We start from the raw sequence: 23,781 nt of genomic DNA, 5'->3' as shown, positions 1-23,781 counted from the left end.
TTTGGGAATTATCCCAGAGCAATTCAGGCTGCCCCTTCGGCCTTTGCTATGTGTTTGCAGATGTCTTACACAGCTCAGTTACCTGCGGGAGCTTTCATTTTTCTTCTGCTTAATTGCGGATGTTTTTTTTTTATAACTTTTGAGTTTCTTTAAACTTGGAGATGTGGTTGAATCCGATTCTTTTTCGTCAGGGAAGGCGAGCGTTCAAAGGAATAGGTGAATAACTGTGCTCATTGGCATGGCTTTGTCAGACTAACTGGTTTTAGAAATATGTTCAGGAAACTTGTAAGCCAGGGAAATTCCTTTGTGAACCCGACATTACTCCTGACATCAGCAATATTCGCAATGAAGCTTTTCTAAATAACATAAGTCTGTATACTTGGGATATACCCTCAGGTGACTGTCTTGACAGAATACCCATTTAATGCGGGGTACCAACTCCTCCCCTTTCCTGGTGAAAAGAATAAACTGCACAAGTTCAGTTACTTCACTCAGAAATCAGTAACTTTTTGAAGTTCGTATCTCAGAAACTTTATATTCACATAAGTCAAATTGTTAATTAACAACTTTCAGTTGTTAATTGTAAATTAACAAGTGTTAATCTGTAAAAATAAAAAACTCTGTGCATGTCACAGTTTATCCACCAGTTGGCCAGCTTGTCTGTACGTTAAAGGTGAAGATATCAAATTCCTTTGAGCTTCAAGCATTGGAAAGAAAATAAAAACGAAATTAAGACTTGACAGACTTATTATTTAACAACAGAAAAAATTGTAGTTCACACAGAAAATATTTGGGAAAACTGCAAGGCTTCCCAGATCTGAAGCTGTTTAACATCACAGTATGACTGCCACGTAGAAGTAGTAAAGTCAGATAAACTTTGCAGGACAGTTTCTTTCATTAAACGTTTTCAAAGCAGGCCATGCTTTTAAAAACTGGCGTTCAGTGTTCATTTTTGAACTGTCAGAAGTAATTGTTTCTCACAACCCTTTTTTCCCCAAGAAATCTGAGCTTTAATTTTCTTGTTTTGTACAAGATTGTGTGCTTTAAATGCTCTTTGATACCTTTTGCCATATTTTTAACATTCACATTATTTTTGCAGCCCACCCGTTTCCCAGGTCCCGAGAATTTTATTTGGACCTTCTGATGACCGAAATCCATAATGAGCTTTCCAGAGTCGAATCCAATCTCTGCGTCAGTCATTTGGATGTATGCCAATGTGATTTAAACTGTAAAGTGTTTTCAACATATAAAATGTTGAAAAGGATATTTTTGGTCTGATGTTTAGGCCCAGTTTTTTTTTGTCTGTTTACATATTTAGTAAAAAGGTAAATGTGTTGAATTGTAGTCCAGATCTCCATGCTGCAGTTTCAGCATTTCTGTTCTTTGGGATGTTGTTAACATGGAGTGAAAGCTAAAAAAATGTTTGCATTATTAAGACTTTCTATTTGCAACAAATTTTGCTATGACTATTGGGTGGCATAGGTCTTTCAATTCTTGAACTGAGCACTGGGTGTCACTGAAGAGCTTCACCTCTGAAACAGTTTGTGAAGACATCTGCGAATAGTACCAATAATTTAATTTAATTCACACAGCTTCTGTGTGATCCACTTGTGATGTGACTTTATGAGAAACCTTTACATCAATTTTTCTTTTGAAAAACAAAAACCTTATCACAAGGAGTTATTTTTAAGCATATTAATACAGAACAGATTGCCTGCTTACATTTATGGTTAACCACTGCTTCAAAATGAATCAAGTACATTTTGAACTTTACTAACTTTGTATTTTCCCTACTTAAACCTTAAGATGTCTTGAATCCTGAAATTCTAAAAACTTCCAACTCCACTGCTAAGAAACTGCTTTTGTTTTTAATGTCCATGAGTATTATTTTAGGATGGTCTTATTATATTGCTTAAATATTTGAACTCAGTTTTTAGAAGAAGTCTAATTTTCAGTACTTCTGAATAATTTTTGGGGTTGAATTTGGCCCCTAAGTTATCAGAAATTTACCTTAATGCTTAGCTTAAAGCACTCCTTTGTGAAGACCTATCAGAGTGTTGTTTTAAATACCTGGCTTAGCTTCCAGGTCTACCAGAGCCATGAAACATGCTCAAGAGCACACAAGTCTTTTATTGTTGCTCTGCCATTCTTTAGTCGAGAAAGCCTCCCCAAACCGCATTTTGCACATTAAATGTTTTAAGACAGCTCACCTGCACAAAAGAATTAAGTTGCACCCTCAGGCATCTTGGATGCAGTGTGCTGTAATGCTTTTCCTGTGGATTAAAAGTCTACATCTTCTGTGTTGTTACAATATATTGAGCTAGTTATTCTAATGCAGTGATAAACAAGTATGGTTTTCTTTACTATATGCAAATGAAGGTTATTTTATTTACCTGGATTTTTACATGATAATTGTGATGGGTGTCCTGTATCATGAAGTCGCAGCCTGCAGTACAACAAATACTTGCAAATTGACAACTTAAAAGATAAAAAAAAACAATGTGTTTTTCCAAGATTTATTCTAGTAACTCCTCTGTCAGAATCTAATGGCAGTTAGGGAGCGTGATCAATTTAAATCCGAAGGCTTATGCCAGGATACATGATGTGATATCTTACGTAGCTGCTCAATGCTTACACTGCTTCCCTTAAGGACTGTGCCAGGCAGTCACTCTGCTAGCAAGTTCACAATCATCCACCTTCCACTTAGTAGTGCGTCATTTAACATTTTCTGGTCTAAGTGTACTACCTGCAATGTCTTACTTTGGGAACCTTTTGAGCTTGATCTTATAGTAAAATAGGTCTGAATCACCAATAGTCATCTTCAGTAATTGCCATACCGTACAAATACAAGATAGCTGTGTAAAAGAACAAGTGGAGGTTAATTCCACCCTAGCAGGATAAGAGAAAAAAATCGAGTTTCAGCTCTGGAGACTGCCTGAGGTGTTTGTATAGACGTGTATATATATACTGTCAAGAAAGTGATTGAGTAATTAGATTTAAATTCTCACATGGTGCAACCAGACCTATTTTCTTGCTTGACTTTTTGATGTTTTATATCCATGTCTGGAAGGCTGTACGTGATCCGTTTCAGATGGTAAGACAAAAAAATTCAAAAAACTTGAAAACCGAAATTATAAAAAAAATTGAAAACCAAATCCTGAAAAAAAACTTAATTAGTGCACATTTGTCTTTTTTCACATTTGCTATGTATAATATACATTTTTTTCCAGAGATTACACAAAGGTGTGCTGTAGGTGATTAATATCATAAGCTAATTGTACAGAACAAAAGTAACAAAAGTTTTTTGCCATTTTCTTACAAAATGGAAAAAAAAGATTTAGTAGTTATTTGTGTGAATTTAGGAAACGTGAAGAATTTAACAATTTGAAAAAAACTGCAAAATGTATAGCAATGTATTTATAATAATAATAATTGCTTACACTTATATAGCGCTTTCCTGGACACTCCACTCAAAGCGCTTTACAGGTAATGGGGATCCCCTCCACCACCACGAGTGTGCAGCATCCACCTGGATGATGCGACCGCAGCCATAGTGCGCCAGAACGCTCACCACACATCAGCTATCAGTGGGGAGGAGAGCGAGGAGAGAGTAATGAAGCCAATTCATAGATGGGGATTATTAGGAGGCCATGATTGGTACAGGCCAATGGGAAATTTGGCCAGGATACCAGGGTTACACCCCTTCTCTTTTCGAGAAACGCCCTGGGATTTTTAATGACCACAGAGAGTCAGGACCTCGGTTTTACATCTCATCCGAAGGACGGCGCCTGTTTACAGTACAGTGTCCCAATCACCATACTGGGGCATTAAGACCCACATGGACAGCAGGGTGAGCGCCCCCTGCTGGCCCCACTAACACCTCTTCCAGCAGCAACCTTTGTTTTTACCCAGGAGGTCTCCCATCCAAGTACTGACCAGGCTCACACCTGCTTAGCTTCAGTGGGTTGCCAGTTGTGAGTTGCAGGGTGATATGGCTGCTGGCTATTTAACTGGTCATAATGGAAATGTTCCCGATTTTTGAGCCACAATTAAACAGTGTGTCTTCATGTATTAGATGTATTCCAGCTATGCAGGATACTGTGCTCTTAAAAGTGATGGTTTCATTATATTTTATAAATCATCTGATTTTCATGAAGCGACTGCTCTGTTTGTTACAATTTAGAGGCACTTATTTTTGCATTTAGGATATACAGACTGCATAACATGACGGCTATACTGTACAAATTCAGTCTGACTGTCTAACTCCTCTTATTGAGTTCTAAGCACAATTTGAAATGGACACGAAGAGCATAATGCACTATATGTAATATGCATTTTTGGTTCCATTGACACCTCAGGTTACCCATCTCTGCGCATTGAGAAGAATGACTTGAAAAGTGTGACTCTGCAAGAAGCCAAGGCCAAAGTGAAAGACATCGCAATTTCTCGAGAGAGGGTCACGCTGCGTGATGTGCTACAGGAAGGTACGGGGCTTTCGAATCGGAGTAAATCTTCCCGATGTGGATCTGTGCCTCTGCACGGGAGCTCAGTTAGCGCTTGGCCGTAGATGTGGATACACACCTGTCTGAAAGCTTTAAAAGTATTGAGGAACCATGAAGGCCGATGGAATGTTTTGCTTCATCATAACGAGACATTGTTCCAGCTGAAAGCTAAGAGCAGAACTACAGGTAGAGAGATGTCAGGTTCATGATGATGACTTTTCTGCAGATGTAGATCAGTAACAGTGGTCCTGGTGGGCTTATATGACTATTACTTTTCTATAAGTTTTTATGTATGCTTGTTTCATTGTGCCGTGTAGATGTTTTGAAGACGTTATGATGTCTTTTTTTTAGACTCATTCAAGTAAAGCATTGCCCTATTGTTCTATTCTATGTAATTGCAGTGTTCCTTGATAAACTAAAAGCATTGTGGTGACGGAATTGTAAAGCACAGCAAAACAAAACACGATGGGCTCTGGAAAACTGCTAGCGAAGAGTAAGGCATTGGTGTGATTGTGGTGAAGCCATTGTAAAACTGCACAGCTACAGTGCATGTTGCCCATGGTAAACATTCCTAGGGTTTCTTGACTATTATTTGGCAGGTTTTGTGTTGGTTGCAGAAAATGTATAAGCATGAAGTTAATCAGTGTTCCGAGAACACACTGAGTGTGGCCAGAGGTGTAAAAAGCGTGATGTCACAAGCACATTGGTTAAGTTGTTTCCAAGAATCTCTAATCCAGGGATGGTTTAGCACTTTCCAGTCAGGAGAGCCATGGGTGAATGTAAGTAGGTAGGTCTTAGCGCAAGCGGTGTTTAACAGTCTGCTCTGTAATCAGACCTTGGCAGAAAACTAGTACATCCTGTACTTTAAAAAAAATATTGTCACAACTGCAGTAGCAAAGTTGCTTTTTACTTGTGTTGTACAGCCATATTCAAGTAAAAATAGGGATTAAAGATATTTTTTACCTTTAAAGATGTTTGTACATCGCTTCAGCTGAGCTGTTATTAGCTCTTTAAATGACTGCTTTATTGCATTATTTCCAATGTCTAGTCTGTGACCAAGTACTAAGTACTTCTCTTTTCTCACAAAATGCCTACAATTTCAGCAGAGAGAAAAGTTAATCAAAAGGTTGAAAAAGACTGAAATATGGATGGTGTTTTTAATCTTAAATTGAAAAAAGAATTGAATAGTTTACATCAATTATTATATGGTGTACTGGTGAAAATAAGCTCACAAAAGAGAAGAACCTGATTCCAGAATTTAACAGTTAAAGACAGAGGTAATGCCACTCTGAAACAAGGCGGTTTACTAATGTATTAAGTGCAACAGTGATTGTTAATCGGTAATTATTTGAAGGCGATATCTCCTGTAAGTACATCTTTGTCCAACAAGCAAAGATGCTCTTGTAAATGTATCTGCAAAAACAGGGTTTCAATGCTTTTGTTTGCAGCTGTATACCAGAGGTAGTTTTTTATCATACAGCGTATTACCCTAAAGAATGTGAATAGCACTATTGTAGTTTAGCCAAAGTGGTATGCTTTTGACAGACGTTGGGAAGATTTATGTTTTTAGGGCAGAGCGAATTAAGTCAGACAGGTCTCTCATGAAATCTGCACATTGTAAATTGCTAAATGAGCACTGCTGATTAACCAGGCAGGCACTGGCAAGCAACTGAAGAGTCTCATGCAGGAGACGCTGATTGACGCAGGCCTTTTGCAGTAATCCGTGAAGAAATCTCCTGTTTAAACACAAGAAGAGGACGACTAGGCCCCGAGGGATGGATTTTCTAGTTTACGTAAATGTTGTGGAAGAGTGATTTATTTATGTAAAGGATATTCAAACCAGCCAAAACCCTGAGAGATTTAACATCTTGTTTTCTGAGAACAAAGCTGAAAAAAGACCATCTTACTGTGTTGCCAGCGATCTTTTTTTCTTCTTTCACTGCAAGTTTGCGTCGGGGTACATTTGCTAGTTTGTGAAACTAAATGTCATCAAACATGACACTGAAAAGACAGAAAAAAGAGATTTATTAAAAAAAACACCTAAATGAAGTTTGCTACTTGATTAGGTCACAAATTTCAGGATCTTATGTTCTGACTACTGTCACTGATAACTGGTTTAAGTTGCGTGGCAGTTTTCGAAATACCTGAATATTGAAGGAGAATTAATTTATTTTATTAAAGCTGGTCATCGAAATAGACATATGTGAACCTCTGAGTTCTAGGTAGAAATATGGAGTCCTTATCTTTGCTTCATTTGTGTGGGGCAAGAACAATGGACAAATTATAACTCTTGATCCAGAAAAAAAGCAGGTGAACCACAGGTTGTTAACTGCAATTTCGCTCAGCAGGTTTGGATTAGAGAAAGGTCTTTAATCTATTAATTTTTAACTCTGTTGCGTGTGATACTGGTTCCCTTCAATTATTTCAGAATTGCTTCCAGTTCATAACCATGACATTTACAGCCACTTGAATAAGGCTACACATTAGAAAGGATTAGTGCGGAAATATTCATTCAGCAACAGCACTGATGACCTGCTGATTCAATGGAACAGGTGCCAGCATTATGTAATGTTTACAGTACCTTTAATGTTTTATAGATATTAATCCACAGCCTCACGAGGCTCAATACAACCCAATTTGTGCAAGCTTGGTTTATATAACCTCTCTCCTTGAATTTTTCAGAAGCAATCCAAGATTATTTATGTTCACCAGAAGGCTCTAAGACATACATCAAATGATATTGGTTCCAGTACTCATTTGTTTGTTTTTAATGTTTCTTGGTATATAATGATTCTTGAATATATTGTTTACGGAACCTTAACACAAAGGTTACTCATTCTGTCTGTCTCACTCTAAAGGAAAAGGATCCTTATCATTATTTTATCCACATACATCATGGATCTAAATAATGTTTGACAAAAATTAGTTTTTTTTTTCATTTTGATGAATCTCACCACAAAGTGTCAGTATGAAGAGAGTTAAACCAGGAGAATATATTAGATACATCTCCCATGAACAATTGACTAGAAAAACAACTATGTAAGAGGAAATTATTTAGAACAGAATTTGCTGGTGTATATTATGATTTTATTTATCTGCATATATCTGCAGTATGTATTTTTGTTAAAGAAATGAAGATGGCAGTTCTCGGTCTCCAGGAAGTCATGCACGAAACCTTTGAGTCACAATACCAGTCAGCAGAAATTGTGTTGGTGTCCATCACTTCATTTAGTTGGCCGGCATTTGTTTAGATCAGTGTTGTAATTTGAACGGTTAGATGGTGTTTTGTGTGAATGGTGTTGTGCCTGTGTCTGTTCATCGCCCTCAGTTCAAACGTTTGATCAGATCCCTTCTGACTGACTTTAATCAACACATGTTTGTGTCGCAGGTACATTTGGTCGCATTTTTCATGGCGTTCTTTTGGATGAGAAGGATCCCAGCAAGGAAAAGCAAGTCTTTGTGAAAACGGTGAAAGGTGAGTGATGTTTTCCCAGTGGCAGCAATGTGACCTCCGCACATCCCACAGCCCAAGTTATTGTATGAAGCCAAAGAGAGCAGAAAGATTTGCTTGGGAAATTAATGTCAAGATATCTGGTAGAATTTATTGAATGGTTTCACAGAGACAAGAGCCAGCACGTTTTTCTAGGTCACAAAGCGAGTTGCACACTTTGGTGTTTTGTTTTTCCTTGGCTTTCTGTTCACATGGACTGGTTCCAGTAGAGTAGACTGCTGCAAAGACAGCGCGTGCGAAACCCATGAGTTTATGGCCTTTTGTCTGATGTTCAGGAACTCCCAAGTGTGCTGATGCTCAACAAAAGGGAAGTGAAAGGACAAGCTTTGGTCTCATGGGAGAAATGCGGTCAGAAATGGAGAGCTTCCAGGAATCCTATGAATGGCACTTTCTGAAATGAGCCGAGTTAATCTTAAAGCGAAACTTCAGTCTTAAAACGCATAGCAGGGGTCTGCAGTCCTCACCCTGCAGAGGACCAGTCCCGTTAGTCAGAGAGATTATCCGCAGATTGGTGACATTTGGATGCCATTGATGAATTAAGTAGGTAAGTTGTTCAAGTTAGAGGTCTCTGGAACTTGGGGGTGCTCAGCTATTGGTCCTCTCTAAATTATTTAGTATAACAAATATATATATATAACTGGACAGGGACCAGTGCTCTACAGTGTGAAGCGGGGGCAGCACTGCACAGACAGTGGCAATTCTGCAGGTTGTCCAGTTGGAGACTGGAGTGTGTATTGCTTAGGCTATTTTACATCATAGATGTTTTCTGATCTTTCACAAGAGTTCTCTGTTCAGGCAGCTGTTCCAGATGTGAACCTTACCTAGTTTGTCAAAAGGCTACAGTGATAGAATTATTAATAGCTAATTATTTTGCTTTTAAACGTAACAAAAACATTACAGATGTCCAGAAATGGCACGTAAGAAGAAAGATTGGATTCTTAAAAAAATTTGGCATATTAATTTGAAAAATAAAAGCAGATTATAAATGACCAGTTTCATGAGGTGATGTCCTAATACATATTAGAAGAAAAAAGTGGTGTGTGAAGAAGCTCAGATAAAGAGCAAGGTTTTTGTAAGCATGTACATTATATGTGTTATTATACAATACTGTCTCAAAGCTTGAGAAAACTTGAACAGCCAAGTTTATCCTTGTGTGCTGTACACTTAAACAAGAATGTGATAAAATATACACAGTCATAGGGAACAGGAACAATTGTAGATAATATGATTAATGTAGTTCATGCAACCGATAATAAGTGGAGCATTTTTTATGGCCTAAAACAGAGTAGGTACAAAATGGCCAAAATATCAATTGTATTCAGCTGTTTGCTCTTAAATTAAACTAATTTCAGTATCAATTTAAAGTCTCAAAAGTTTGACGTCTTTCCTCTGTCCCCTCAACATTTGTTTTTGTGTGTGACACAACTGCTGGGAACAGAGTGTCCGTTTGCAGGAGGAACAGTGAATATCTGAAGTTTTGAAACATAAAGTACTTTGCATTGTCTGAATTTTACGGTTTTCTTTTCTTTCCCATTTTACGGTCTGATTTCATTATTCTCGGTGTTCAACCCATTTGTTCCAGCAGAAAGCTTCTAAAACAAACCCCGCCTCTAAGCTGGCTGTGAGGGAGTGTGGTGTAGTAATTGAGTATTGGATGCCACTTTGGTGCTCACTATGCCTAGAACTTTGACCAACAGTCCGTGTCCTTCCCTCCACTTATTTTCAGTGTTTAACAATCTGATTGTGAACCTGAGTCTGGTTGCCTTGAATACTTCAGGTAGTGCTGCAGATAGTGTAAATGCAGCATATAGGACCAGATTGTGCCTAAAAAGTAATGCATCTTTCACATATGGAACAAGAAATTCTGAGAAATATGCTGCTGTAAAATAATATTGATTTTATGTCTTGTAGCTGTAGGCTTGGTGGTGCATTGCATTGAGAATCCAGGACTCACTGCATAGTTGTAGCAGCTGAAATCAGTGCGGCTAGTGTCATTAGTGGCATTCGAGCACGAGAGGACAACACCTGGCTTATCTTGGCCATTTCTTGTGTTCTAGTTTGCACTCAGTGGTGCCTTTGCAGCGAAGGTGCTCTGTGCTACCAGAATAGATTGTTTCAGAACGGCTCTATTCCTGTAATGTAATGTGAATTTGGCTTTACTATGAGCAGTGTCTTGAAAGTGAATCACTTAATTCCCATTTCGTTGTTAGCTATGTGTTACCAGCTTCTTTATTTTTCTGTTCAGAAACCAATGATCTTTTTATTCTGCCAATAAAGAACTGCCAATTGTACGTATTAGGAATTGTGCAGAAGTCCCAGGGGCACCCAAGGCTGATAGGAACCCAGACTCTTGGGTTCTCCTGTGTTTGGCTCTTAGGGTGTGCCTGTGGTCCATGAACAATGCTGCTGTCAACTGGTACTGCCCCACTACTCTCGTATGGAACCAGCCATGAACTTCCTCGCTGCTTTACACAAAGGAGGAAACAATACAGATTTACAAAAACACAAGGCGGATGCCAAATCTGGGTATAGAGATAAAATGCATTTATATGAACTAGACTAGAGTCAATCAAAAATACTGGGTTTCCTTTTTAAATCAAAGAGAAAATAAACAAAACTGTGAGGAAGTAAGGTTTCTGCCCCGGAGTCTTATCGCAAATCCAGTATGTGTGGTTTTTGCACTTTTCATGATTGTAGTTCAGTGATATGCCTTTCGATTTGGCTTATGTGGCTCATTTGGACCGAACGATTAAATCAGGAGCTTTGTATTGCTTTTATGAGCTGATTATGGGCTCATGGTAACAAGGGTGGGGACAGGTTTTTCACAGCAAGAGGCACAACACATGATTGCCTTTACTCTGTAGCGCGTCTTTATTTACAAACCAGATGTAAAGTCTGAAGGCCATAATGGCATCCAAGAACGGAACAATTCTTACTGCTCCTGTCTTTTTTCTGTGTTTGTAGACTTAGCTCATTTTTCAACTGGTTATACTCCTAATTCAGGTATGGTACAAATACAAGAGGTGCCTAGAGTTCACTGCTTCTGACATCACCAAGGTGAAATGCTGTGGATTGCTTTTTGCTTCCTGCATTCAGGCCTGTTTTCTGAAGTACTGTTATGAAGGAAACCGGGTTATCTTAAGACATGTATTTCAAATGTGTTAAGTTGAATTAACTGACTGAAATTTTGATAATGGATTATTCTTTGTATCGATTTGCTCTTCTCGTAGGTCTGTTTCAAAGTGATTTTTTTTTTTTTTTTTTACTTCTGTAGACCATGCCTCGGAGGTTCAAGTGACAATGATGCTGACAGAGAGCTGTAAACTCCGAGGGCTACATCATAGGTGAGTCAGCTGAGGATACAATTCAGTCGACTGCATCTGCAGGGTTTGACATCTTCTGTTAATAAGGAGAGGAGAGAGGAGGTGAAAAAGGCTTTTAATACTGCACAGGCTACACCTTTTCTTAGTAGATTGTTGCACAAACTTTCTCAAGCTATTGCTTGGAAGGGAAAAGTAAAGAAGTCTCTAGACGTTGTTTGTATTTTGTCACAGTTTGAGCCTTGTTTTGCTTAGGGACAGCTGTAAACTGCTCTTTTTTTCTGAACATGTCACTGAGGGATTGTTTAAAAGTAGTCCTCATTACACATGCGTGGACTTCATCTTCTGGCCTATGGAAAAAAAGATACAAAACTAAGTCTGGTGCCCTATTTATTTTTATAGTCGATCACATTCCACTTAAATCACACTTATACAATAATATAATAAAATGCTCCTCTCATTCTCAAGCAGTTGTTGGGGTGTAACGACAGAGGCAAGTCCTTAAAGGCCTCCTTTTGTCTAGTTATTCAATCCGGAGTTTTGCTACAATTACTTCTTACTTTTGTGTGAGCATTGTGATGCCTGATTCTCAGAAAAAGCCCTCTTTCTGATCAGGACAGATTTCACAACTCTCACCCTGTGGTTTTTTGTATTGTAAGTTTGTTAATACACATTTAACTTCTTTGAAATTCATAAACATCCTGTAAATTATTTTAAATATTTAACTGTTTTTTCACTGGATTATTTTTTTCTAATTTCGTCATTGCTTAACAGTGCTTTTTTTTTTTTAATTTAGCATCTGCAGTTATTTTATTATATTATTATACATTGCCCAGTTTGGAATTGTCGATTGTTTTTTATTTCTGTACACAGTAACAACCCCTGTACCCAACAGATCAATGTTTTTAAGAATCTTTTAGGATCTATAATTAGTAAGATGTCATGGTGTTATTCTTTGAACTCAGTCGCTGTTAGGTTCTAAAACTGAATAATTTTAAATCGGCACCCTTACAGGATCTGTTTCCATCTTTGTTTTCACCCACAATACTGTAGCACGCAAACTTTTGCGTTGATTCCAAAATCTGAGAAAAAGAAAGGGGTTTGAAATGAGCTCCTGGATTTGCAATGGCTGGGTTCTGGCTTTGCAGCTGTGCCTTGGAGTTGTTTGCGCTAAACGGGCATGATGCCCACTACCACTACCATTGTTCAGCAACTCTGGGGGAGGCGAGCCCTTGCAGCACACTGCCCCTGGTGCAATACACGTTCGTGCACATTCAGTTTCACAGAAGTAACACCGAGACAGGATGGTGCCAGCAGCGCTAAGAGATCATTAAACCAACCTGATGGTCGGTTACTTCGTATTCCTGGCCCTTAAGCAAATAGGCTGTCTCGCCCCAGATAGCCGCGCTCTCACAGCTCCAGTTTTTGGCACGTGGCCTCGACAAGATTGAAATTATAACCCACCAGTAAATTTAAAACCCAAGTAAACGTGAGCTGACCTGGCCCAGGCAATGGCACAGCCATTGAGAAGCAAAGGGATCGTATGTCCGGATCCTCTCCTGGCAGTTTCCACTTACAGAACTTGAACTCGTTCATCACAAAATCAGGTGCTTTTGCTTCATCACGGGCCGTGATGTCAAATGATAGCATGTTGTTGTTTTTTTTATTTAAAAGGAACAATGATGCCTCTCAGTCTTCAGTTTGGCTCCCTGAAGCTGTCCTTTTTTCTTCAGAGTTTAATTCTGTAATGACTGCTGTCCTGTGGCACAGTTTGTGTCTAACTTGCCACTGCTTGCATGTTCTGCAGCAGACTTTGCCAGTTCAGTTTGTGAAAATGTATGTTTCTTTGAGAGCACTGTCAAAACCCACATTTCTGAGATCACAGAACCTTACCCTGTGTCCTGGCCAAATTTCCAATTGGCCCTTACTAATCATGGCCTCCTAATAATCCCCCTCTATGAATTGGCTACATTACTCTGCTCTCCTCCCCACTGATAGCTGATGTGTGGTGAGCGTTCTGGCGCACTATGGCTGCCTTTGCATCATCCAGGTGGATGCTGCACATTGGTGGTGGTGGAGGGGAGTCCCCATTACCTGTAAAGCGCTTTGAGTATAGTGTCCAGAAAAGCGCTATATAAGTGTAAGCAATTATTATTATTATTACCCTAGTTAGGCTAGTTTAATAACAGTTTTAAAGTTCTTACTCTGTCTTAGAATGTTTAAAATTAAATTGCTAATCAAATAAGAAACCTAAAAGCTCCACTGAGTTGGAAATCTTAAGTCCTGGTTTACAGGTATTCTAAGCAAGCATAGTCCCAGTGCTGCAAATTATAGTTCTTGGTTTCGTGTTCATATTTGCACACACCTGCTTAATGGTGTCAGCGGTGCCCTTAATGAATACAGAGGACGTCTTGTAAATGCTATGAATTACAAGAGTTGTATTTTCTTCCCTTTTGTTATGGAATGAGTAGTATTAAAATGTTCTGTGACTGGTCAGACTGATGCAATACACACTGCACCCATTCTGCACCAATGTTTTCCACTTCCTTTGGTGTTGGGCAACATCCACAGTGCATGCTATGCCTATGGTAGACTGTTTACTTGACGTAATTTCTTACAGCACTTTTTTTCCTTTCCTTTTTGTGTCATAGTTCACCATCACTGTTATTAAGCAGGGGTGGTTGTCACCCTCCTTCTAATGCATTTGACTGCTTGAGTGAATAATAGGAGTTGCACACATCCGCAGAAAATGAATCTTTCCAGGAACTCTCCTCTGTTTCCCATTTTGACAGCTAATGCAGGGGAAAAAAAAGAGTTTCTAAATGCTTTCAGAGCGAAGATATGTTGACGAGGCCGTTGAGGGGCTGGATGTGGCTTCGGTCGAGTTAACCAGTTAACCAGAGTCCCAACACTGTTGTGTTTGTTTCCTTCAGGAACTTGTTGCCCATCAGCCAGGTGTGCACAGAGGAGGGGGAGAAGCCCATGGTGCTGCTGCCCTATATGAACTGGGGGAACCTCAAGCTTTTCCTGCGGCAGTGCAAGCTGGCCGAGGCCAACAACCCACAGGTAGAAGATGGCGCCGAGCTCCAGAGAGCTGTGCGGGAGCCCGAAGGAAGAGGCACTCTGAACCTGCTACTCATTCCTACTCGTTCGTTTTTTGATTCCCAGTATCCCTTTGAAGTTTAACTGGAATTGATCGTGCTTTCAATCAAAGTTAAGGATTGTGGTTTGAGTCTGCCTTTGTAATTTAACCGAATTCCATATCGGGTCCGATTTTGTTATAAGCGATAAGATTTTGAATAGAATCTTCTGGCATTGAAAGTAAGGTATCCCCGTGCTTCAGTGCTCCATTTCTTTTGTTAAGTACTTCAGATATCGGTCACAGCTCACAAAAGAGCTTTAACGTTTGAATTAGTTCTCTTGCTTCTGCTGCACTGTGCCCTGGGATGAAAATCAGAATGATAGCGTTAAAAAGATACCTGTGATTGTCCGCTATTTCCCAGCCTTGATACATTTCATTAATTCAGCATGCTTATCCCCATGTTTATTCATTGATCCTACATAGTCTCACCAGCTCGTTGAAAACATGCCTTTTAAAGGTGGCCATCACAGTGGCTATGAACACTGCCATCTCTCCACTCCTGGGTTGTATTCTGGCCAGTAGGCTCCTGCTTGTGTGGGCTTTGCTCGTTCATCACGTATTCACATGTTTGTACAGGTGTTTCTCCCTCATGCTGGGTGGGTTGATCAGCTACTTTAAATTGTCCATTACATATGGAAGGAGGGGTCCCACACCATTATTCTGCTCTGTCAAAACTCTGCTCGCTCCGATGTGTTTCTGCCCAGTCTTGCTTATGGCTGCTTATTATTTTTGCAGTATTACTCTTTCTACCTGGTTAAAATTGGCCCTGACTTCCTGAACAGTGAAGTGGTTTTACAGTAAATTTCAATGATGTTCTAAAGAGCACTTGCATATGGTTAGGTTAGGTTTTGTTCGAAAAACTTCTGTATCTCAGATTACTCTGTGCTGTAACGTACATATAGCTAGGCCATCTTTCAAAACAAATTTCTGTGTGCTAGTGCCCACTTCTTGCATATTGAATATATAGCATAATGATTAACCTGATAGATCTCAGTTCTATACTTGGATTGTTCCGCAGGACAGTTGACAGTTTGTCATCTGTTATCATGCAAGCTTAAATTATTTTCATATAATGATAAACAACACATTTGAGCATAAGGTAATTGATTTAGGTATGGATATCTTATGATCATTATTCAGTAAAACACTTTTTGCTTGTCTTTTTGTAGTTAGATTGTTGGTTTCATTCCTTCTTCTGTAAAAAAATTGCCATATTCTCTGACTTTACCATGCAGGCAATTTCCCAGCAAGACCTGGTGCATATGGCCATTCAGATTGCTTGTGGGATGAGCTATCTTGCAAGACGAGAAGTGATTCATAAAGACCTAGCAGCCAGGAACTGTGTGTAAGTGCAGTGTACTATAAGCACCGGATTCAAAATTCAAGGTTTAGACAATAAAGAAGAAGCCTTGTTAAACTGTATGTTGTTGTTTGTTGTATTTTAAATACAAATTTGAACTTTTCCATGACTTTTAACTTATGCAGTACATCATAGATCAAATTAGACTGTTTAGTGACTCTCGTAGGGTTGTGATCCTTCCAATAAATCATAGTTGTTTCTGTGTCTCATGCTTGACAAAACCGTAGTATTCATGTGATGAAAGATGTTACTATGTTTTAGACATGGGGTTTCAGGGCTTAGTCTGGAAGAGTTTTTGGTTTTAAAAAAGTTTTTAAAAATTAGGTCCGTTTTTTACTATTAAAACCACCCGCAAAAGGAATTGATGTTTAGCAGCCTATGGGTTGTTGTATAGTGATTTTTTTACATCCTGTTTTCATTAAAGTGTTAACAGTTACCGGCTCACGCTTGGTACTATGCAGACCAAAAGACGGCTAATTCCATACTATTAATACACACCTGTGACAAGTGCCAAGTGAGGATAATACTCTGTTACTTTATACTGTGTTAATGTGCTGTCAGTCCATTGCAGGTTATTTAGATTTTTCATCTTCAATGTGTTCAACCGTGTCAGGAGCACACGTCATGCCTGTCCCGAGGGGTGTGTGTGACTCTGCAGGCTCCTGTTGGGTGTTTTAGTGTTGAATCATGAAGCTTGTTTCTGCTTCCTGCAGCATCGATGATGGAATGCAGGTGAAGATCACTGATAACGCCTTGTCCAGGGACCTCTTCCCTATGGACTACCACTGCCTAGGGGACAATGAGAATCGGCCGGTCCGCTGGATGGCTCTGGAGAGCCTGGTTAACAATGACTTCTCCAGTGCTAGTGACGTGGTAAGGAGGTTCTCTGTGCTTTTGATGCGGTGTTAAAGAGCTTCAGATCTTGCCTTGACATTTCAGGTGTTGAAAAATGCATTAGCGCCTTCATCACGTGAAAAATGCAAGTGATTTTATCTTGCTGTCACATGTAATTGTATTTTTGAAAATGTAACGGGCAGTTATCCAAAATAGTAATAATTAAAAGAATCTAGTAGCTGTGTTTCACTGCAATGAATTGTTGGGACATGCTTGCTGTCACTGGTATGAGCCTGTCCTTTCTGCGTTTCACCCAGTTTTTGTCTGGTGACATTGACAGCTAATCAATATATGTCTTTCCATTCTGTACAGTTAGGCGTCCACTCACTGTAGTTGCTAATTCAAGCTTTAGGGTCAGTGAACATCCCTGAACAGGCTTTTGTATTTTGGGTTCAGCCAAAGAGGCAAACATGCTGTATTTTCCTATTGTTTTCAGCTGGTGGGTCTTCCTTCTCTTGCTGTTAAAACTCGGGTGTGCCTCTTTTGCTAATATTAAACCTGCATTTAACCTTACACACTTCCCACATGGAATATTGATCAGACTGCATCTTTAAAAAAAAGAAAGTCCTGAGTCCTGCAGACTGAGCACAGCTGGCTCAGTTACCGCAGCAGAATGGATTGATTTGGTTCACTTAGCACCAAAAGAAATATGCTACAACAACAGAGTTAGGTTAAAAAACAGCAATATTGAATCCCATTGTGACAAAATTTGCCTACTAAAAAACATCCGTTTTCAGTTGTTTTCATTTGTATCTCATAATCGTCCTTTTGTTTGTTATTTTTGCTAATATGAAAAATCACTGATTGGTTAGTTTTCTACTTGAGACAAGACTGCCGAGTGTCTGCCTGCTGCAGCCCGAAACCGCGTTTGAACCCGAGATCCTGTTGCTGCCCTCGGTTTCGGAGGCATGCAGGTGCACATTCCCGGGAAAGAGTTCTGTATCACGTTTAAATTGCATGGTTTACTTTTTCCCTACTGCTGAAAGTTGACATATCTTAAAAGCCGTGCCACGTATTGACTAAAACAATGAGGGGAATTGTATGGTGGACGTGATGTGAAATCTTGTGGTAACACTTTGTTCTTTTTGTGGCCGTCACCGAAGGGGAAGGAACGGTATTGCAGGAAATCAGGCAATGGCTTTGAAGGGTTTTTTTTTTGCTTTGTCCATTGCGCTGTCTGAAACAGCCAGAGGGAGCAGCGCTTTCTGTTTTACGTCACTGAGACAGTGAGGATGACTTTCGCAACGCATGACCGTGCAGATATATTATTTTCGATTTATCGGGAGCAGAGATTACCGATTAGTCTTCTGTCTTCTGAAACAGTCGTGGTGGCAAGCAAATGTTGTTGTTTTTTAGCTTCACACACGACTGTGAGATCCATAGTAAAAAGTGGATTAGTTTTACAGACAAATGAAGAAAGCGAACATGCTCAAAAAACATTGCCAGACAACAACTGGAATTTTTTATTTTCTGTATGTTTGAATAACATCAGAATATATGTTTCTCCAGGCTGAGGAATGTTCCGCTTATCTTTTCTTTGCTTTCTGACAGTGGAAAGAGGAAGGAAGTCTGACAGAATATTTGCTACCCAATTCATAGACTGTTGATTGCTTTAAACTTCAACACTGAAAACCAAAAATTATGTTGAAATTTAATTCCTCGGCTTTCTAAAAAACACGAATTGTGAACTGTTCCGTGCACCATGATGTGCTTAAAATATAGACATGAAGCACATTTTGACTAAAATTGTTTTTACATGATAAAGATCATATCCCAATTTTTGATTAAAAGTGTTTATGGCTAATATTGATGAAGGTTTTTTTTAAGTGCTGGGCGAATTTTACTTGATGTACTATTATTAAGCTAAAATGTAATAATCTGACTAAAACAGGTTATTTAAGGACAAAATGTTCAGATAAGCAAAGGGAATAAAAGTGATCATTTGTGCTTTCTTGGCATACGGCCTTAGTTGAAGTGGAACAGAGTAACACAGGCGTAATAATCAAACTCTTATCAGCAAAAAGGTCCTTAATTCAGTAAAGATGTTGCCACCAGCCATGCTGAAAAAATAACCCAGTGACTTTATAAATTTCCTTGCTTTGTTTGCTTGTGAATATTCTGTTCCCAGAGTGTAAAGTGGCGCCAACAGGTTCTTGAAGTTGTCCCTAAAGTAACTGACAGAGTTTCCATGTGCTTAGGTTGCTGACTGGAGGAGAATAAGTGCAGTTCTTTAGAATCATGAGTAAAAATAAACTTTAACCAGATGTTGGACAAAGCAGCCTTTGTTGTGATCTTTGCAATATTGTTGCATTGTTTTTTTTAAATTCCACACCCATGAGTAGAAATAAAAATGGAGAATGGGGTAAACTTTACATGGGAGACCTGATGGACTGGCAAATAAAGAGACGTGCTGTATTTCTAAACTCTGTATCGGACCTGAACATAGACCGTCCTCTAAACAGAATAACAATAAAAGAGGATAAAGTGAGAGGTCTTGATTTCTGTCACCACCTGCTTGAGCTCTTAAAGTGATCCTAACACAGCTTCTTTTAAGAAGGGTCCACACCTCATAAAGAGTTTATATTTTGACCAGCTGTTGTCAAGCTGAAATATTAACTCTTCCCTTCAAAGAATTCATTTGGATCTTTTCTGAATCTCATGTTACCTATTTCTTATAACATTGCTTTAGTTTCAACTGGCAAATTTGCCTGTGATTAGATTAACTACAGAAGTTATCCTATAACTATTATGAAGATATCTAATGAGACTAATGGTTTAATATGTTTTTCATATGTATGCCCAGAAATTGCATTAGCTTTTAACACATCCTTATACCAAAAATATAGTCATTAAGCCACTACAGCAGTTATGTTTCTGTCATGTATGGTTGGTCAATTCTGTAGTTAAAAAAAATGCATCCAATCCAAATGAGTCTAACAAATGAGGACTCTAGAGTTGCATTCAGACTAACTTCAGTCAACCCTGTTAGTAACAAAACAGAGTAAGATGGCTCATGCAGTAACAAAAGTGTTTTGGCGAGAATTGTGTGTTGAAAATATTGATGTCAGAAAAAAGAAGCTCAGACTCCAAGATGCCAAGATGGACACTAAATCTTTGTTGCTATCCTAAAACTCAGCTCATTCTAGTACACTGTAATTGTGATTACAACAGTGTTGGTACAACGACAATTCCAATTTTTCACCGCAACTAACTATAATCTATTTAGAAAAGGAAAATTTCCTAATCTACCATTTCTTTAAGCCTCCGTAATATTGTGATCCAATTATCATGTAAGTAATTTAGCATTGCTCTTTTGAGCCTTTTCTCCGATTTCAAAATCCCATCCTCTTTTTCTCTAGCCTTTCGGTATTATGACTTTCCCAGTTCCCTGGGGAGAGGCATGTAATCTTGCTTTCTTGTTCTGCAGTGGGCGTTTGGCGTGTCCCTGTGGGAATTGATGACTCTGGGACAGACTCCCTATGTCGACATAGACCCTTTTGAGATGGCCGCATACCTGAAGGACGGCTACAGAATAGCACAGCCCATCAACTGCCCCGATGAACTGTGAGTATCTTTCTGTTCCTTAAATTGCTGATTTCCACAGATCTGTTGGCCTCGGTGTAAATTGGCACACAACCAGGAAAGATGGTATTTTCATGATTTCATTGCACATCAGAATGTTAGTCAAAGCTTCCCGAGTGTCTCAGGGTTCTCTCCTGCAAATGACCAGATTTAATTTTTCCTAATTGAATTGTGTACTGTTGTTAGGGATGACTTTGCTTTGAAAAATACACTCTGCCCCGTTGGTATTGTCACTGAACTTTTGCATTTTCTTTAGTAGTATCTTGTCTAGTTTCCAAGGCTGCTGCTTCTTTTTTTTAGCGTTGCCAATTTGGAATAGCCAATTGTTTTGGTTTTTTTTTGCACTTTGGCTCGAAGCCATGAGCACTGTGACCGCACACAGGGGAGAAGGAAGAAGCACAGGCAGATTCATACCCTCCCACCTTTGAGCCACTAGTTTTGTAACACACCATGGCCTACGCAGGCCTATAACAGAGGTTCAGCACTTAATTGGAGGAGAGGTCCACTGCGATCCTGCTAAAGGGGTTGCTGGAGCCCAGAGCCCAGGGTGACGAATCCCACCCCAACCCTTGTAGGTGCTCAGCCAATTGAGTACCATGGCTGCTTGAGGAATCAGTCAGTCAGCTTGTTACTTGCCACCAGCTGGAATTTTAGCCTCCACTCTGAACAGTTCCATTTGCTGGTTAAGCCACTCCAGAGTCCTTCTCTTTTTAAATTCGGCTTTATCTCAAGTCCATGTAAGTTCTAGCCAGATTTAGGTTTGTGCTTTTGTTTGATGTCGTGTGTTGTGATACGTTTGCTGAACTAGGAGGTTTAAATAAAGAAGACAAGATATTTTTGGTTTGGATATTGATTCTACGACATTTGTTATCTTGTGCAAAAAAGATTTGGAAGAAAATACAAGGAACTTGAAGTTTACAATTCTAGTGGCTACTATGTGGATTTTTAGCATTAAAGGTTATCAATGTCCTGTATTAATAAACAATTTAAACTACAGTTGCATTACATGTTGAATATGAGACAGAATGTCACCTTAAAAAACACCCTTCACATATCAGTGGGAGATCAAAAGGGAAGGAAGCAGCATTTTTCAAAGAATGAAAATACAATGCAAGTAAAATGACGATCATTGTGTAAGAATAATGTAATGTTTTGTTAGCATGAGAGGTTGCAGAAACAAATGTAGTGGGTGCAGATCTTAAAATAAATATTAAATTATGTGGCAAATATTTAATTTTTCCCTGTAATTGTGGGATGCTTATCAATTCAACATCTTATTAATGTAGCTAATTCAGTTGCTGTACTAATTAAATCTTCATGAGTGGGAAATTGGTTACTTGAGTAAGTGATACTGATGTTATATTTTTTACTGTTTCAGATTTGCAGTGATGGCCTGTTGCTGGGCCCTTGATCCTGAGGATAGGCCTAAGTTCCAGCAGCTGGTACAGTGCCTCACTGAGTTCCATGCAGCTCTTGGGGCATATGTCTGAAATCCAGCCTGTGGCTCAAGAAAGGCCTGCAAAACTGGTGATCAGCACTACACATAAGGAAGTTATCTTCCAAAAAATTGTGCCTTGTTATATATATATAAAAACTTGTGGACAGCTTTTAATGTTGTAAAATATTCTGAATTTTTGTAGTGTCAGAAATCTCCGTACATTTCCTCTGCCTGAAATTTCATTTCAGTGAAATGTTTGGTATTTCCTTGATCTGAACAAAGCTCATGAAAAACCTGCGGCTGATCGGAATCTCAACTGAGAAACTTTATCATTAAGAGGTCACGTTTATTTTCCTGTGCTGCGAAAGTATTCCTCGATTTTGATCAGGACCTTGAACAGATTTGACAACCTAAAAGTTTAATTGCACACTTAAAGGTTTGTAAGATACCAGTGCTCAGAGTACAAGAAAGCTACTGCAAATAGCATTTTTATATCATAACCTGATACATTTTGATGTCTCCTTGGATAAATGCAGATATTTTAAATTAATTTTGTTTGACGTTTATTTATATTTTAGATTTGAGGTATTTGTAAGAGTGAAAAAGAATAATGCGAAAACAAGTAAAATCGAAGTTTACTTGTTGGCTGAAATGTCTGCTCTCATGCAAGAGAACATAATGACCAGAGAGCTGAGATATGACAGATGTTTTTTCAAGGTCCTTCTCAAGTGCAGATCCGGATCAACTTTTAAAGGAGGGTTTCTTTGTCCGTCTTCCGGTGTTATCAGTTCTCAGCTGTTGAATATCCTGCTCCAAGTTGATATATTACAGTTACTTTCCCAGTTTAAAAAAAGTGTTCCTGCAAACATTTCTCAAAGCTGGTTTGTAAATAGTGTCACGGGGAAGCAAGTTAACATTGCACAATCAAAATATTCTTCAAATGTGACTTTTACAATCAGAAAGACAAAGGTTGTTTACTTAACATTTTTATGTCATTTTAAAGGGGGCATTTTGCAGAAGCATTTTTGTTTTTTTTACGTTTAAGATGAACAACAGAAAAGTGAATGTGTAGCACGAATAGTGAAATAATAATGATATCTTTAACAAATGCTGCTATTTGAATATGTTGTACTATTCTCGGCAGTGTTTTTTTTTTAATGCAGAACACAGGAAAGAGCCAAGACTTGTTCAGATATTTTTAATCCGCATTTTGGTACACTTTGGTGTTTTTTCTTCTCGGAACAAGCCCTAATTAAGGAGGTGTGGACAAGCCCCCCCACACAGTTATGGGTTACACAGTAAGCAAATGCTATGAGCAGATTTTGTCTTCAATTTGGTTGGTCACACTGGTGACATTGACAAGGTTGTTGATTCCCATCACCACCCTGAGTGAGCTTAGCCAAGGGGCTACTACAGAAGGACTTGATGGAAAGATGCTGGCCAGCGAACTTCAGGAGTGAACATCGGGTGTCTTTTATGTGAAGGGGGGTGCAGGTAATTGATAGGACTTGGATGTTTGTCTTCCTTCTGAATGTTCGTGATAACCACCTGTTATTGATACTCATGTCATCGGGAGCACGCTTGAAAAGAGATGGCAGAATTCCGCAGATGTCAGTCATTTGATCTCTCTTAACATCAGTTGAAAGCTGGAAAAAACTGAAATGAGGTCAACGAGACTGATAAGATTATTGTTTTTTTTTTTACATGTTTTTTTTCCCTGCTCTTAGTAGGTTGTTCTAATATGGAACTAAAATGGTTAGGCAGTTTTCTCCCTAAATCAGAATCTTTCAAACTGTTAAAATCTGCTTTAAGGGGGGTTTGCCAGCAACTACATATTGCCATACGAGTTTTATTTTAGTGATTTTTAACCCTTACGGTGAAAAGTTTTAAATTCTCAACAGGAGAAGCAGACAAAAGACTTAGTAATTTATCTTAAAACTTCACTGATTTGTGTAATTTAAATGTTTGAGATTCTCTGTGTTTTTTTCTGAAATTACAAACAATAAAAGCAGAAGTGTTTTTGAGAGTTTCA

General features: G+C 38.8%; 1 protein-coding gene across 2 annotated transcripts in view; it reads left to right on the top strand.

The window, feature by feature from the left end:
* ryk (receptor like tyrosine kinase) overlaps positions 1-23,781 on the top strand; it is a 67,846-nt gene extending 44,065 nt beyond the window's left edge. For both annotated transcript variants that reach the window (XM_015361269.2, XM_006637740.3), the window contains 8 exons: positions 4,359-4,484; positions 7,891-7,977; positions 11,288-11,357; positions 14,267-14,399; positions 15,711-15,820; positions 16,549-16,708; positions 20,157-20,293; positions 21,690-23,781. In XM_015361269.2, the coding sequence (XP_015216755.1) occupies positions 4,359-4,484; positions 7,891-7,977; positions 11,288-11,357; positions 14,267-14,399; positions 15,711-15,820; positions 16,549-16,708; positions 20,157-20,293; positions 21,690-21,801 (935 nt within the window). In that variant the 3' untranslated portion in view covers positions 21,802-23,781. The remainder of the gene's footprint in view (positions 1-4,358; positions 4,485-7,890; positions 7,978-11,287; positions 11,358-14,266; positions 14,400-15,710; positions 15,821-16,548; positions 16,709-20,156; positions 20,294-21,689) is intronic.

Source organism: Lepisosteus oculatus, chromosome 13 (genome assembly GCF_040954835.1).
Source record: "Lepisosteus oculatus isolate fLepOcu1 chromosome 13, fLepOcu1.hap2, whole genome shotgun sequence".
In the NCBI taxonomy this organism is placed as follows: Eukaryota; Metazoa; Chordata; class Actinopteri; order Semionotiformes; family Lepisosteidae; genus Lepisosteus; species Lepisosteus oculatus.
The sequence above is the reverse complement of the archived record's forward strand: the minus strand, read 5'-3'. Positions and strand labels throughout refer to the sequence as shown.